The sequence below is a fragment of the Salvelinus alpinus genome, chromosome 19, assembly GCF_045679555.1.
Source record: "Salvelinus alpinus chromosome 19, SLU_Salpinus.1, whole genome shotgun sequence".
Lineage (NCBI taxonomy): Eukaryota > Metazoa > Chordata > Actinopteri > Salmoniformes > Salmonidae > Salvelinus > Salvelinus alpinus.
The window spans coordinates 45,098,480-45,112,440 of record NC_092104.1 but is presented as its reverse complement, the minus strand read 5'-3'; the positions used below and the strand labels follow the sequence as shown (position 1 = coordinate 45,112,440).

The 13,961-nt window shown below is 47.3% G+C and overlaps 1 protein-coding gene across 1 annotated transcript in view; it reads right to left on the bottom strand.

Moving 5' to 3' along the window:
* Positions 1–13,961, bottom strand: part of pole (polymerase (DNA directed), epsilon) — a 29,627-nt gene continuing 15,666 nt past the window's right edge. Inside the window, exons 23-47 of the mRNA XM_071353828.1 lie at positions 12,036–12,338; positions 10,925–11,120; positions 10,441–10,655; positions 10,182–10,284; positions 9,985–10,065; positions 9,616–9,738; positions 9,097–9,525; positions 8,623–8,766; positions 8,214–8,354; positions 7,750–7,903; positions 7,371–7,477; positions 6,996–7,172; positions 6,445–6,668; positions 5,978–6,198; positions 4,662–4,866; positions 4,289–4,462; positions 3,847–3,972; positions 3,199–3,331; positions 2,853–3,045; positions 2,568–2,699; positions 2,067–2,260; positions 1,577–1,777; positions 1,076–1,201; positions 741–830; positions 1–605 (exon numbers count right to left, since the gene is read on the bottom strand). Coding sequence (XP_071209929.1) covers positions 486–605; positions 741–830; positions 1,076–1,201; positions 1,577–1,777; positions 2,067–2,260; positions 2,568–2,699; positions 2,853–3,045; positions 3,199–3,331; positions 3,847–3,972; positions 4,289–4,462; positions 4,662–4,866; positions 5,978–6,198; positions 6,445–6,668; positions 6,996–7,172; positions 7,371–7,477; positions 7,750–7,903; positions 8,214–8,354; positions 8,623–8,766; positions 9,097–9,525; positions 9,616–9,738; positions 9,985–10,065; positions 10,182–10,284; positions 10,441–10,655; positions 10,925–11,120; positions 12,036–12,338 — 4,312 coding nt within the window. The 3' untranslated portion in view covers positions 1–485. The remainder of the gene's footprint in view (positions 606–740; positions 831–1,075; positions 1,202–1,576; positions 1,778–2,066; positions 2,261–2,567; positions 2,700–2,852; positions 3,046–3,198; positions 3,332–3,846; positions 3,973–4,288; positions 4,463–4,661; positions 4,867–5,977; positions 6,199–6,444; positions 6,669–6,995; positions 7,173–7,370; positions 7,478–7,749; positions 7,904–8,213; positions 8,355–8,622; positions 8,767–9,096; positions 9,526–9,615; positions 9,739–9,984; positions 10,066–10,181; positions 10,285–10,440; positions 10,656–10,924; positions 11,121–12,035; positions 12,339–13,961) is intronic.

Below are 13,961 nucleotides of genomic sequence, written 5' to 3'. Positions count from 1 at the left end.
TACTCATTACAAAAAAATATTTATTGACAAAAACATTAAGACAGGATGAAACCCTTGACCAGAGGCCTATACCTTTTCTCATCCATAAGCATTCCTATACAAAGTCAAAACACCATATCTACAATTTCGCATGGAGACTGGAAAGCTGATTGACAACTCATTTACATTTCCTGTACTTGGGTGGTCAAGAAATGTACGTTTCTATGTTGTTTTTACAGCTACAGTATAGAAAAGCATAGAGGAATAAAGATGCATTATCATAATTTATTGTCACATCAAAGCTAGTTTGTCTCAAAGTGAGCAATATTCCCATTCTGCATTTAAATAACGCCAGCGGTGAACATCCCACGAGTGACATCTGGGTGAATTTGTCCAATAATAAAAAGCCTGCGGTGTGCTTTAATGAACACAACCCTGGTAACTGACGGGATCTCCAGATACAGCCACAAAAGCCAGTTTAGCTCACAGACTCAGAGTGTGGCTCATCATCGAGACTGGCTTATTTGTGGACTCATGACCAGTAGCCAGTCAATGGTCTCTTCCAGGAAGTTCATGTTGTAGTGTGCGGCGATGTTCCGGAACACTTTGATCTGCTCTGAGAAACTCTGTGGATGGAGAAGAAGAGACCTTTAGAAATCCAAGAAAACACAATGTTTCATAACCTTTGAATTTAAGATATTATGGTGGGTGGCACATCGTTTTAACACGGCTAGGGACACATGGGTTGGAGGAGCACAAACCTTGGTGGGGAAGGTGAGTTCAAAGTCTCCTGCACAAGTGCAGTAAAGAGGCATGTTGGCCTCCTTCACTCCTTTACACTTGGCACAAGCCTGCAATGGAATGAACGCAAGGCACGTTTTTAGACTTCACAGTGAGACACGGTCACAATTCCTGAAAACAGTAGTTACTAAGTAGTGAACCTGGGTTGTGTTCATTAGGCACCAAACTGAAGAAACAGGCAGGGACTACCTGGACTTCTCCGTTTGAAAACGTTTTCTGTCGCTTTCCTTAATGAACACGACCCAGGTCATATGAATCCCAAAGGATGTGTCAGATGTGTGGGTTGCTTCCTCACCAGGTCCTGCAGAGTGTAGCTCATGAGTTTCTTCTGCAAGGCCTCCACCAGGGCCATCTCAATGGACTCAGTCTCATACTGGGTCTGGCAGTTGGAGCAGAACCACTGGGGCAAAACAGAGCCGTCCTGTGAGCACAGAACAGATGACTTACATAGTGAACACGAAGGAGCACACAAACACACACACAAAATTTAAACCAAATTGAACATGTTTCATTATTTGAGACTAAATTAATTTTATTTATGCATTATATTAAAATAAGTGTTCATTCAGTATTGTTGTAATTGTCATTATTACACACACACACACAAATATATATATAACAAAAATAAATAAATAATAATAATTCGGCCGATTAATCGGTATCGGCTTTTTTTGGTCCTCCAATAATAAGTATCGGTGTTTAAAAATCATAAAATCGGTCGACCTCTACTTTGAGCATCTGTAAAAAGCACTTCATCATTCCAATGGATTGGATGAGCTGTAGGGGGGGCACTGACCTGTGCCACCGAGGGGTCCTTGCAAAGGTCGAGGTCGCGACAGAAGTTGCAGTGGTGGCAGATGACCTCGGGCAGGATGTAAGAGTTGCAGGGGTCGCGGAACTGGGCTTCCTCCGAGAACTCACCCACGTCTACCAGACGCAACAGGTCCCTCTTCAGCTTGTTCACCTGGTTCACTATGTTGGCATCCAGGGAGAGGACCTACAGGGGAAGGTTGTGTTCATTAGGCACCAAACGGAAGAAAACAGAACTGAAATGCTCATTTTTGTTTTCTGTTGCAAAATGTTTTGAAATGGTGTGCACTAATGAATACAACTCTGGCGTGTATTCACTAGGCACAAAACGGAAGCAAACGGGTTGAAACTAGGAGGGACTACCTGAACTTACCCAATAAGAAATAAAACATTTTCATTGCAAAACTTTCTCCGTTGCAAAAATGCTTTGCTACGGTGTGCACTAATAAATATGACCCTGGTTCCCAGTCACTGACCTGGCAGACGTATTTGATGAATTCCAGGGCTGGGTTGCTGAGAGGCAGGTGTGAGCCAGGCAGGACGGGGAACATTTCCGAGGGCTGGGTCACGCTCCGGGTGCCCGTCACCTTCTTCTGGATCTTCTGGGTGATGGTGAAGAAGTTCTGGGTCAGCTCGCTGGACACATACTCTTGAGAGAAGGAGATCATACCTGTGGAGGAGAGACGGCTTATTTTCATCTGTAGATTGCTAGACTGGATATGTGGGGAGACTATTGAAGGTTATAGCTAGCTAATAGTCAGGTATTGCTGGGTTTTCCAGTGTAGGCCAGCTAGGGGAGACTATTGAACAATGTAGCTGTCTAGTAGTCACAGGAAGTAAGTGGTGGACAGCAATCTAAAAGCTATTTGGCGATTAGACAAATCAGACCACCTGTGGTGGTCACTCCTCTGTTTTCACACCAAAATAACTTTGTTTGTGTCTGTGTACGGTTGTGGTAACGCTCTCTCGTTACTTACCGGGAAGTGCTGTGGAATCTCCTGCTGCCTGCTGGGAAGTCTGGCTCCCGCCCCGCCTCTTCACGGGCGTGGCTCCCGGGGCGTTGCGTCTTAGCTCCTCCCGCATGCTGTGGTAGATGGCAGCAATATAGGCTAAGAGGAAACAGAGGAGACATGGTAAAGGACAGACGAGCACAGGAAATCAGGGAGCTGTGCCCACGGACCCCCTCCAACTTCATTCTGGATCAAACACTGTACACGTGCTATGCTAATGATGACGATGCTTGCGATAATGCGCTGGCCTACCGGAGATGATCATGAGGAAGTATTTCTGACAGGAGGCGGTCTGAGGCAGATACTGCATGATGTTCCAGCTGCTTTCAATCAGCTCCTCCACCTCATCCACCTCTCCGGCTCCATCCTCCTCCTCCTCAGCTTCCTCCTCGTCCTCGCTGCCCTCCTCTCCATCCTCCTTTCCCTTCTTCTGGGCTGTCCCATTCTGAAAGTCAATGTAGGTAGTGAGTGTCATTTCAAACCCAAATATTTTCATTGGTTATGAGACACAGGAAAAACAAACACACATCCGTTAAATATCAAATGAAATTGTACTGGTTACATACACATATTTAGCAAAAGCAGAACTAGAAGGTACCTCTCCATACAGGACGCTGGAGGGCAGTTTGCCCTTCACTCCTCCATAGTTGGCCAGATCCATCCACATAAGGAACTCCCAGCAGCGGGAGAAGGAGATGGAGAGGGAGTGGAAGATTTCCCGCGAGTGAATGCTGAAGATAAAAATAAATAAAAAACTCAGTCAGAACAAGTTGAACAAAATTCATAAATAATTGCCCATAAAACAAAACCTTGCCTACTAATTTATGGTTAGTGCTTGATCCCACAGGGTGACGGTATGCTTGGCTGCATGAAATCAAAAAAAGGTGACGACTAATTTCCACGAACCTTCACCCCATGCGATCTAGCTCTGAATTTATTAAACGACAAACTAAACAGGGCTTGCACTCACTCTCTAACCACGCATCACTGATTTACGAGCATCGTTCGTTTATTTAGGTCAATAAATGTTTTTCTCTGGCTTTGATAGACAGCATATTGATACGCTATAAAATGACAAAGTACTTGTATAGAGGCATTGTAGTACATTTAACCTTCATTTTATTTAACTAGGCAAGTCAGTTAAGAACAAAATTCTTATTTTACAATGACGGCCAAACCCTCCCCTAACCAGGGACGACGCCGGGTCAATTGTGCGCCTGCCCTATGGGTAGGTTAGCTAACCAACCTGTTGGTGATGTACTCCACGTAGCTGATGGCGTCGTCAATCCTCCGCTTCTTAGTGCAAAGGAGGATGCGGTTAAAGTTTCCGTACACCACGGTGGAGCCCAGCCGCTTGAACTCTGCCACCAGCCTGAGATAGGAAAGCAGAGAGAGCCATTCATCAAGGGATCCTTCCTGCTTTCACAACCGTTTTCAATACATGACAGACCGTTTAGAGTTAGAATAAATTAATACAATTCGAGTAAAAAAAGAAAGAAATCTTCTAATTTTCAAAGTTAGGGGAAGAAGATGATCTACAAAATAAATTGTTTTGTGTCCAATCACATAAAACGATACGAACAAATAAGAATTCTGATCATGTCATAACCCCCCCCCCCCCCAGATAAAGCTGCATTTGAATGGAAACAACCAAGGGCCAAGTAGGGTTGTGTGTGTTTGTCACTTACTGGAGGAATACCTTCTTCATCATGTTGTGTAGGGTGCGGTGCAGCGCCGGGTCGTAAAGCAGCGAGCTGGGCGAGCGCAGCCAGCGGTAGAAGTGCATCACCTGGTTGTCGGCGTAGACGTTGTGGTACCGCGTGATCTCCCGCACCCAGCCAACCACCATGCTCTTCAGGATCCTGCTCGCAGACAATACATCCAATCAAATCAAACTTGATATAAAGTATATTATTTTAACCTGTGCTGGGCTACAGTGCTGGGCTACACTCCAAAAACCACGCAGGCTAGTTAGTTTAGAGCCGAAACGGGTTGCTTGAGGGATCTGGGGTGTTTCGAGGTGTCGGCGGCAGTGGTTGCATGTTATTACGAAGCGGTCACCTGAAGGTGTTGGAGCAGAGGGCGGTCTCGTCGTAGCTGGCCACCGCACTGGCTCCCTGGTTCCCTGACATCATTTCCTCCAGCGAGGCCTGCTGGATGACGTCAAAGCTGACACCCAGGCTGGCTCCTCCCTCCATGTCGTTGACATGCTGCGACTGCAGGATAGTGTTGACAGCCAAACTCTGCAGGTCCAGCTCCACACACACTGAAACACAGTAGAACGACAGGGGAAAACAGTTTGAAACCTAGTTGAAAGCATATTTCCTTTTGTTCCAATTAAGTCGTTTTAAATGTAACGCATCACCGGTACAGCTGATTAATTCCTAACTACAAGACAATGGTTGGGGCTACTTCAATGTGTCAATGTTGTCCATAATGTTTGTGTTAGAGCGGGGATGATAACCCCAAAAATTACAGATACCATCATTTTCCTATCTCTTTCTACAAATTTGCATTTGTCAGTTATTTTTTGTGTGATTATGCTACACAACGTCCTTAAAACCATTATTTGGTCAACAGTAATGTGAATTATATGAATTCCTGCTACGACAACATCTGAAAGTATCTGCCTGTCCAGGTTTCGATGCTGTGTGAGTGAGCCACTCCATCACCCACTTCGTTGACGTTGTGCAACCTTTAAAAATGCAATTACAACAACTGTCGTTTTCGTTAAAGATGGGAGAGAGTCTCAGCTTCCTGTGCGTGTGTCACCTATTTCTCAACTCTCAATATCGAGCAAATGGCACCACTTTACGACGGCAGTTGGCTAAGCAGTATGGTTTTGGTGTGCACACGGAGCGTGGCCTTTGCATTGAACACATCGAGTAGGCTACGCCTAGGAGCTGGAAAGTTTGAGTAGGACATTCATTAATGACATAGCTATCGAGCAACAAAATCATAATTAGCGCAATCTAGCTAAGTGTTTTGGATTCCAACTTCCTGCGGTGGTGAATGATGTAGCCTACGCCAGTTTGCAAACATTTTGGGGTTGACAACTTCATCTAGAAACAGAGCCAAAAGAAATGTGATAATTGTGGATCATATTTTAAAATGCTGCACATCAAAATATCAAATCACGCATCCCCTGGATTGGATGGATGAAATAAATTTTTTCTTGAATCAAAGACATCTCAGTTGTCTTACCTGGCACAAGAATTTTTTTTTTTCGCTAATTGGAAGCGACTGCTTATTCATCCATTTTTCTTTTTTATTGGTTGTATTTATTGTCATCAAGCAAAATGTTTAAATGTATCATGATTTGACCGTTTGTCTACACGGCCCAGCTCTGGTGTGTGTGAATGAGTAAGGCTGGCTACCTGTTGAGTAGCAGCCCTGAGCGTTGATCTCCATGGAGCCCCTGTCATCAGCCTCCATCACCAGCCTGCTGTCGTCGGCCTCCTTGCCCCCCAGGTCAGGCCTGGCGGTGGGGGACAGCCACAGCAGGTGGTTGTGCTTCCTCAGGTGCCTGGCCAGGAACAGGTCAGAACCAAAGATGGACACGTCGTGGGGCAGGTTCCCCACCGGCAAGTGGTAGTATCTGAGGTGGGATGGAGGAGAGGGAACAGTAAGCGACCGTAGGCCAAAACGAGCATAAAAGTCACAATGATATTACACAAATGAAACCCAGACTAAATATGTAAAGTGTGAAAATTATTATAATAATTATTTTGTATATACAATGTAAAAAAAAAACCCCACTAGGGTTCTTATTCCAGTTGTGCCATTTAGACTGTTCTAGGTGTACAGAGCCAGCACAGACCTAGTATAGTGCTGTGTTACCTACCTGGCCATGTCAAAAGCCTGCGACAGGCAGCTGTCCAGGTTGAGGTAGTGGCGGACCATGCGGCGGGCACCGTGGCGCTGCCAGTCCAGCACGTTGTAGCTGATCTCGTCCACCACATGCACCGGCACCACCGGGAACTCCTCCAGCACCGGCATGCCCGCCACCAGCCGCCGCAGCTCCCAGTTGGACTGCACTGCGATCAGGGTGGGCCCGCGGCGCTCCCCCTGAATACAGCGAGAGAAGGACAACGGGCAATAGTGTTACCAGGGCTGTGTTCATTAAGCACCAAATGGAAGAACATGGACTGAAACACGGAGGGACTACCTTCACTTGTCCAATAAGAAATGCTCATTTACGTGTTCTGTTGCAAAACGACACTGCTCTATCCTATTAATCTGTGATAAGCATATAACCTTACACCTTCAATAGAAAGTTTGAAAACTTTAGAGAGAGAGAAGGCCTAAACAAAGCAACACATCCGAGAACAAGCCGGAGAGAGCAATATAGTGGCAGAACCATGCAGGTGACAGGGGTGCAGCGGATGGCGGTACCTTGTAGTTGAGCAGTATGCGCTGCAGGGCTCGGTGGATGGCCTTCACGTCGTTCTCGGCCCGCACCTCAAAGGTGTGTTTCTCAGGGGGCAGGAGCTCTTCGCTGGTCTTCTCCAGCAGGGCTGTACGCTCTGCCCCATACAGGGTGTTCAGGTTGGGCATCTGGTTACTGCGAACCTAAAGTAGGAAGGGGAGGAAGACGAAGGGGACTTGATGTCTTTTTTTTCTTCAACAATTTCGTAGGAAATGACTTAAAAATCACTCTCGCATCACATTTGTGTAATGAAGCATTACAAGGGAAAAGTCAACTATTTTAAGGGGAAATCTGATGTGTAGGGTGCTTGGGTACAGAGTGTAGATGAGGTGTGGTCTTACCGTGTCCAGGACAAAGATGCTGGCCTTGCGCTGTGAGGGGATGAACAGGCCGAACAGGGCTTTATGGCCCTGGCTGTGGTGGTAAAGGTAGATGTGTCGGACGCTCCCTGGGGAAGACAACACAACGATACTGGTTCAACGCTCCCATCGTCACGTTCCATATAAGGGGTCGTATTCATTAGGCACCAAATGGAAGAAATGCCAGGTTTAGGTTGATTTACATCATAGTAAATGTCAAGTCAGTCAACACAATAACTTAAAAAAAAAAAAGACAGGTAAAGAAAGATTACAAATAGATATCAAATATATGGACGACACATTGAGACACAGTAGAGAAACAGTGAAGGGAATCTGCAGTGCCAGTGGGAGCTAGTCCTACCAGGCTCCAGGTAGCTGAACTGGGCCAGGGACCTCATCTCCAGGTGCTCCAGGTCGTACGTCTCAGCCTCCCGGCCGCCCAGGTCCCGGACCAACTGCTTGTTGACCATGCACATACAACCCAGCTGTACCAGGGCCCGGAACAGCAGAGGGACCTGGAGGAAAGAGAGAGAGGGTTGTTCATTAGGCACCAAACAAAATAAAACAGGGGCTACCAGGACTTTTATTTTGCGAACTTCTTTTAAAACGTTTTCTGTAAAAAAAATAAAAAGATTGTACTACACACATGGAGACTAACACTCAAAACACAGCCATTGATTATATTTCCCTAAATATGAAATGTTAAACATGCTAACCAAGACAACACTGGATTCAGGAATACAGTACAACCCCTTAACCCCACTAACTGCTTCTTGTACACATCCAGGAGGAACACGACCTTGTCCTATCCTAACCCGTAGGTACCTGTGTCTCGTAGACCCCCTCTATGTCTGGGGCAGAGAGGTCAGCGTTGATCTCGTTGAGGTGCTCCTGGTACATGTCCTCAGGGACAGAGTACTGGTACAGGTAGTAGACGATGTTGGAGCGCGGCAGAAGACGGTTCACCTGCACAAAGCAAAAACCAGAGTGCTCAGTCATCAAATAATAACACGAATAATGAGAAATTGAACTTTTGTAGTGCTTTTCATTACAAAAAATTACCTCAACGAGCTTTAAAGCAACACCAAAAAAAAGCCAGGCAATTTAAAAACGACGACATATCATTCAAGAGTAGACGGGCGCTCATGAGAGGGTCGGAAGGCTTGAGCAGTCAGCGGAGGGAGATTGTCACAGATCTATTAATCAATCCGTCTCTCATGAGACTAACATGTACCTTCTTGTATGTGGCTCCCTCCTCCTGCTTGGGGACCTTCTGGTTGACGTAGAACACCCGTGGGATGTTGAGCTTCATGCAGTGCAGGTCACTGCCGATCACAGCCCACAGCTTATACAGCCCAGGGTGACTGGTCTCTGCAATCTGGGGGAGAGAGGAGAGGACAGGACATCCAGTCACACAGACTTCTGGGTTTAAGCATTTTGTTTATTAGAGGAGCATTCACAAGATATATACAGTTCGTCTTCCTTTTGCTCTGTACAGTTCCCATGAACTATTCTGAAACAAAACAATGGTATTTGGAGTGTTAGTCAGTATGGACACAGTTTAAGCCTAGTCCTGTACAAAACACTTTAAACAGATTCTCCATTGAGCAGCAGCATGCTTTTTAGATCAGCACTAGGCTTGATCTGTGTCTTGGAATCCGTCTTAACTAAATGTTATTTGACCCCCCCTAGGCCCAACTTAACCCACCTGTACGATCTGCCAGGGCATGTCCAGGATACTGCGCGCCGTGCGGCGGAGGAAGCTACCCAAGCCTGTGGCGGGGCCCGCGTCCCGGATCACCCCTCCCCCCATGGCCTGGACCTCGCCGTCCAGCAGGCGCCGGCGCTTCCGGCGCTCCTTCCTCTGCCGCAGCTGCAGCTCCCACTTCTTCTTGTGGTAGCGCAGCCACACCAGGCGCGCCTCCTGCGTTTCCCCCGTGGGTGGTGGAGGGCCGAGGATCTCCCTCCAGGACTGGGTGAGCTCCATCTCCTGGGACTCCACGGCCTGGCTGTTCTCTCCTTGCGACACCCGCTTGCGCTTCGTGCTGATCAGTATGGCCGGCTGCAGGGGTCGGGCAGGCATCCCAAAGTCCTCAATGTCAGCCGCCTGCCCTGCCTCCAGGGCATGATGGGCCACCTGAGAGGGGGATGCAAGAGAGAGGGAGTGGCGTGAGTGTGTGTGTCTTTCTGTGCGTGTCGCCACTGACCGTTGGCTAGGCGGGTGTACCTGTCTCTTGCCCTCGCTGGTGAACAGCTCGCTGATCTTCTTCTGCTTGTAGATGTCGTTCTTCTCCAGCAGCTTCTTGTGGAGCCAGTCCGGGTGGCGCACTCTGGGCACGGGGTTCTTCACCTACAGCCCGGATCACAACGGGACCAGATTGGGTGAGCAGCGAGCAGGTACAACTTGAAAGAATCTAGTCCCACATGGATCAGGAGTAGGCTGAAGTTGCACCTAGGCACTGGTCTTGGATCAGTTTTGCATCCCCCCCCCCACTAATGGGCAAGGTTAGGATTTGGGGAGGGCAAGCTGATCCTAGACCTACACCTAGGGGCAACTTCACCTCAGAGCCACGGTTAAGAGCTGCTGTGGGTTTACCTGTTGCAGGGCAGCTGGAATGGTGATGATTTTCTGGATGGCACTACCCAATCTCTCAATGTAGTAGCTCCAGTCAAGGATCTGGAGAGAGTTCATGGCTAAATGCGTTAGTGACTGTGACTCAGCTAAAACACTAGGGAAATAACTGCGGCACTCTTAGGGTGAAAAAAAAAAGAGAAAAATTCCCAGAGACTTACGGAGCGGATGTCCAGGTCGTGGAGGCTGGGCATCTTCAGCCACTTGCGTAGGAAGTGCTTCTTAACACTGGGTTCAGCTTGGAAGATGGCCAGGGGGATGGCCCTGTCAGAGAGACAGCGAGAGAGAGGAATGAACACTTCTCCATTGTCGTCATTAGCAATAAGCGACACTACGCTAAAATGAGCTGAAGACAAAATGTGAAGTGAGGAGCCATGACTGCCGGTCTGTGGTAGTGGAGTGTGGGTCGGTCTGCCTCACCTCTCTGTGACCGGCGTGCCCTCTGGCTTGCGGGAGATGATGTAGCGGCAGCTCAGCCCGGCGTCCTTCACCATCTGGTCTCCCAGGAACTCGGCCAGCCGCTTGGCCGTGCTGATGGTGTTGGACTTCTGCTCGCCATAGTCCTCCAGCTTCCGCGACATGGAGCGGTTCTCCGAGATGAGCTCAAACAGCTCCGCGTCCGGCATGTTGGCAGCCTGGGCAAAACACAAATCCCGTCAGGACACAGTATAGTAGAACATTCAGTTATAATCACGTCAGCTCTCTACTATTGACAATCTGCAACTTTCCACAACGTTTTCCCCGACTGAACGTGGTCTGGCTGATGTAGCTTTCAACATGCAAGCAGAGATGGGGAATATTATTACATGTTGGATCGCTCTTTTAATACATGGATGAATGAAGAAGAACTGATAAAATGTAAAGTTACCACACACAGGCGCGCGCCGGGAAACAAACGCGTTACCTTGCTGTAGAGCACGTCGAGCCAGTAGTCGGCCACCTTGGCCACCGAGTCATACACCTCCTCTAGAGTGGTGCCCTTGAGGAAGGCCTCGAACACGGACGACTGGAAGATCTTGATGAGCTGCAGCTCGCCTCGCCTCTTCACCTCGAAGCCCTTCAGCTCGGCCAGCGAGCCGTCCTCGTTGAACACAGCGTACCTGGACACAGGACAATGTCGTAATCAGTGTTATTACCAGGAGAATGCCGTAATCAGTGCTATTATCAGGAGAATGCCGTAATCAGTGCTATTATCAGGAGAATGCCGTAATCAGTGCTATTATCAGGAGAATGACGTAATCAGTGCTATTACCAGGAGAATGCCGTAATCAGTGCTATTATCAGGAGAATGACGTAATCAGTGCTATTACCAGGAGAATGCCGTAATCAGTGCTATTACCAGGAGAATGCCGTAATCAGTGCTATTACCAGGAGAATGCCGTAATCAGTGCTATTATCAGGAGAATGACGTAATCAGTGCTATTACCAGGAGAATGCCGTAATCAGTGCTATTACCAGGAGAATGCCGTAATCAGTGCTATTACCAGGAGAATGCCGTAATCAGTGCTATTACCAGGAGAATGCCGTAATCAGTGCTATTACCAGGAGAATGCCGTAATCAGTGCTATTACCAGGAGAATGCCGTAATCAGTGCTATTATCAGGAGAATGACGTAATCAGTGCTATTACCAGGAGAATGCCGTAATCAGTGCTATTATCAGGAGAATGCCGTAATCAGTGCTATTATCAGGAGAATGCCGTAATCAGTGCTATTATCAGGAGAATGCCGTAATCAGTGTTATTATCAGGAGAATGCCGTAATCAGTGTTATTATCAGGAGAATGCCGTAATCAGTGTTATTATCAGGAGAATGCCGTAATCAGTGTTATTATCAGGAGAATGCCGTAATCATGTGATTATCAATGTCATTGGCTGGAATCTCTCTCTGATTGTTGGGAAGGGCCCGTATGTAAGCATTTCAATGTTAGTCTACACCTGTTGTTCACAAAGTATGTGACTAATTAAATTTGATTTAATTAGCCATCGCCTGTATATACAGAATCGCTTGTATGTACCTTTTCTTCAGTTTCTTTCCCTCCTCTTTGGAGGCGGGCAGGATCATGGCCAGGTAGGGCCCGTCCACCTCGAAGAAGATGCTGTTTTCCGCCCGCGTCTCGTAGGTCAGTGAGGCAGGGTCCACCAGCTCCTGGTACTGGTCGTTGGTGAAGCCTTCCTTCACCATGATGTTGAGCATGGCGCCCGGGTAGGAGATGGTCACCTTGGGCTTCTTCTCGTTGCTCGTCTTCACCACAAAGTTCTCGGGGAAGGTGTTGGGCAGGACGCACCAGATACCATCCGTGTCCAGCTCCAGAGGCCTCCTGTAGTGCCACAGACAAACACAGTAACATAAGTGGTTGAGTTGGCATCGAAAACAGAAAATATATTGGGGGTGGGGTACTATACTTCCCTAGCAAGCAAAAAGGCAGTAACTGCTCATAGCGTGGAACTGAGAACAATTGCTTTCATTTACCTTGGTTAAACAGTAACTTTATGCAGTTACTGCTAACATGACCCACATTTTCTCCAAAACACAATAGAGGCAGGATACTTGTCCACATGATTAAGCATGTATTTAATGTAGCAAAAATGACATTAATTTTCGACAAAATTAGCAGTTACTGCCTTTTTGCTTGGTAGGGCAATATACTGAACTAAAATATAAAACACAACATGCAACAATTTCAAAGATTTACTGAGTTACAGTTCATATAAGGAAATCAGTCAATTTAAATAAATAAATTAGGCCCTAATCTACAGATTTCACAAGACTGGGAATACAGATATGGACCTGTTGGTCACAGACACCTTAAAAAAAAAGATAGGGGCGTGGATCAGAACACCAGTCAGTATCTGACGTGACCACCATTTGCCTCATGCAGCGTGACACATCTTCTTCGCAAGGAGTTGATCAGGCTGTTGATTGTGGCCTGTGGAATGTTGTCCCACTTCTTCAATGGCTGTGTGAAGTTGCTGGATATTGGCGGGAACTGGAACACGCTGTCGTACATGTCGATCCGGAGCTTCCGAAACATGCTCAATGGGTGACATGTCTGGTGAGTATGCAGGCCATGGAAGAACTGGGACATTTGCGCACAGATCCTCACGACATGGGGCTGTGCATTACCGTGCTGAAACATGCGATGGTGGCGGATGAATGGCACAACAATGGGCCTCAGGATCTCGTCACGGTATTCATGTGCATTAAAATAAAAAGCAATTGTGTTCGTTGTCTGTAACTTATCCCTGCCCATACCATAACCCCACCGCAACCACGGAGAACTCTGTTCACAACGTTGATTCCAGCAAACCGCTCGTCCACACAACACCGTACATGTGGTCTGCGGTTGTGAGGCCGGTTGAACGTACTGCCAAATTCTCTAAAATGATGAAGGCGGCTTATAGTAGAGAAATTAAACATTCAATTCTCTGGCAACAGCTCTGGTGGACATTCCTGCAGTCAGCATGCCAATTGCACGTGTAACAGTATAGCTTCCGTCCCTCTCCTCGCCCCAACCTGGGCTCGAACCAGGGACCCTCTGCACACATCAACCACAGTCACTCACGAAGCATCGTTGCCCATCGCACCACAAAAGCCACGGCCCTTGCAGAGCAAGGGGAACAACTACTTCTAGGTCTCAGAGCGAGTGACGTCACTGATTGAAACACTATTAGCGCGCACCACCGCTAACTAGCTAGCCATTTCACATCAGCCACACACGCTCCCTCAAAACTTGACACATCTGTGGCATTGTGTTGTGTGACAAAACTGCACATTTTAGAGTGGCCTTTTATTGTCCCCAGAACAAGGTGCACCTGTGTACTGATCATGCTGTTTAATTGGCTTCTTGATATGCCACACCTGTCAGGTGGATGGATTGTCTTGGCAAATGAGAAATTCTCACTAACAGGAATGTAAACAAATTTGAGAGAAATAAGCTTTT